The sequence below is a fragment of the Eimeria tenella genome, genomic scaffold (genome assembly GCF_000499545.2).
Source record: "Eimeria tenella Houghton genomic scaffold, Eth_scaff4578, whole genome shotgun sequence".
Taxonomy (NCBI): domain Eukaryota; phylum Apicomplexa; class Conoidasida; order Eucoccidiorida; family Eimeriidae; genus Eimeria; species Eimeria tenella.
This window is the reverse complement of record NW_013545509.1, coordinates 1-2,335: the sequence shown is the minus strand read 5'-3', so window position 1 is coordinate 2,335 and position 2,335 is coordinate 1. Positions and strand designations below refer to the sequence as shown.

The 2,335-nt window shown below is 63.9% G+C and overlaps 1 protein-coding gene across 1 annotated transcript; it reads left to right on the top strand.

Annotated features, from left to right (window-relative positions):
- Positions 1–120: 120 nt before the first annotated feature.
- ETH_00042440 (uncharacterized protein) lies at positions 121–2,274 on the top strand (the record flags this gene model as incomplete). The annotated part of the gene is made up of 1 exon (XM_013380201.1): positions 121–2,274. A coding segment is annotated over one exon (2,154 nt), but the record flags the coding sequence as incomplete, so codon positions are not given.
- Positions 2,275–2,335: the final 61 nt, after the last annotated feature.

Genomic DNA, 2,335 nt, shown 5'->3' with positions numbered 1-2,335 from the left:
GCCGCCGCCTCCGCCGCTGCCGCAGCAGCAGCAGCAGCAGCAGCAGCAAGAGCAGCAGGGCAGCACGCCCTCCTTTGCTGTCTCCTTCGCTGGCCTCTGTTGACAGCAATCTGCCTCTAGGGGGCCCCCCTCCGCTGCTTGTCCCTCAGCAGCAGCAGCAGCAGCAGCAGCAGCAGCAGCAGAAAAGTGGGGCCCCTGAAGCAAAAGTGGATCTATCGAGGGGCGCAGGTGCAGCAGCTGCTGCGCGCAGCCGCCCTGATGCAGCAGCAACGCAGCAAAGCCGAAGAAGCAGCTATACAGCTGACCAGCTGCTGCAGTGTGCTGCCCCTGCTGCTCTTGCTGCTCCTGCTGCTGCTCCTCCTGTTTTTGCTGCTGGTCCTCATGGGGGAAGTGCCGGTACTTCAGCTGCTGCGGCATTTCGCCGCAACTCGACAGCAACGGAGCGCAGTTGCGCTCTACAAAGCAGCAACAGCAGCAGCAGCAGCAGCACTAGCAGCAGCAGCAGCAGCAGCAGCAGCAGCGAGTTCCCCAACAGCCCCTCTGACGGCACTGCAGACGGCCTCCCAGAAAGTCCAGCAGCAATTGGGGGCCGCATTCTCCGAAGGTTGCAGACTTTGAATTCCATCTTGACTCGCCAGCACTCTTTTGAAGGAGATCTTTCTCTCGGGGGGCCCCCATCGAGGGCCCCCTCTGCTGTTGGAGGCCCTACTCTAGCCTCTAGGGGCCCCCCTGGGGGCCCCCTTAGGGGACCCCTGTCTGCGCACAGCAGCAGCAGCTGCCTGAGGGCCCCCGAGCGCGCCTCTTCCCTAGATCCAAGGGCCCCGCGTTCACTGGGGGCCCCTGAGGGACCCCCGGAGGGCACTCATATTGAAGTGGGGGGCCCCTCTAGGGGGCCGCTGCCCCCAATGCTGCCTCTTGGGGCCCCTGCTGCTGCGGCGGGGGGCCCCGCACTGAGCAGCAGCCCGAGGGGCCTCTCCCTTGTGGCTGCAGGAGTCCCGCGGCTGACGCTGGCTGCTCTGAACTCCGTGGGGGGCCCCCTGGGGGCCCCCTCAGGCCCCGGGGGGGAGTCCCCTGGGGGGCCCCCAGGGTCCACTTTGCTGCCCCGCAGAGCTCTTAGCAGCTCTTTGCAAGCTCCTCGGTGGCCCCGAAATCCACAGCCAGTAAATTCCTTCACAGAAAAGCCCCTAATGGAGCCTCAGGGGGTTCGAGATCGAGAAAGAAAGGGAAAAGAAAAAGAAAGATTTTTCAAAAAAGATCGAAATTTGGACAAGTCCGCTGCAGCAGCTGGCGGGGAGCAGCAAAAGGGGAAAGAAGCAAAAGAAAGGCCCCGAAGAGGCTCTGTAAACTGCAGCACGCAAACTGAAATCTGCGAATACCCAAAAGTCGAGCCAAAAGGGGTTCTTGGGGGCCCCCTTGGAGTCCCGCAGCCAGGGGGGGGCCCCCTTGAGGCTTCCCAGGCTGCAGCTGCTGCTGCCAGCAGCACAACCATCAGCTGCAGCAGCAGCAGCAGCAGCAGCAGCAGTGCGCTCTGCAGCAGCAACGTGGCCAAAGAGGGCCGAAAAGGGGGAAGTGAAAACCTAGCAAAATACTTTGACAGTGGGGTCACCCCGCAGGAAAGCAGCCGCCAGGGGCCCCTGGGGGCCCCTGTTGAGCTCTTTGGGGGCCCCCTGGAGGCAGCAAATGAGCAGCTTTCTTCGGATTTCTTAGCAGACGAGGCCCTATCCCCTCTGCGAGCCTCTCAGGCAAATCCTGCGAACTCCACGGGGGCCTTCAGCTCCCTTTTAAGCGGGTTTTTTGGCTCCCTAGGCGACCCGGGGGCCCCTCCAGAGGCCTCCTTGGGGGACTTGGGGGCCCCCAGGGGCCCCCTCTCTACGGAGCTGGAGCTCTCTGGAGCTCTTCTGTCCTCTGAGGCTTCTTTAGCCAGCAGCTTCAGCAGCAGCAGCAGCAGCAGCAGCAGCAGCGCTGTTGATGGGGCTCAAGGTAGCTCTAGGGGCCCAGCTTGTGGGTCTCCTTCAAAATCTATATGCACCCCGCGAAACCTGCAGCGTCTGAACGTCCAATGGGCACTCTGGAGCACCCACTATGAGCCCGGGGTCCCCCCCGGGGGCCCCCTGGGGGGACCCCTCGGGGTGCCCCCTGGGGGGCCCCCAGTGATGCCTGCGGGGTCTTCATCTGCGGGGCAGTTGGGCGTGGAGGCCCTGACACCAGCTGCTGCAGCTGTGTGGGGCCCTGCAGCAAAATGCTGCAGCCGCCTCTGTGGCTTTCCTTCCATAGGCGAGGCGCGGCGTGGCTGCAGCAGCTGCCACGTGGCTGTGGGCCTCCCGCAGCAGCAGCA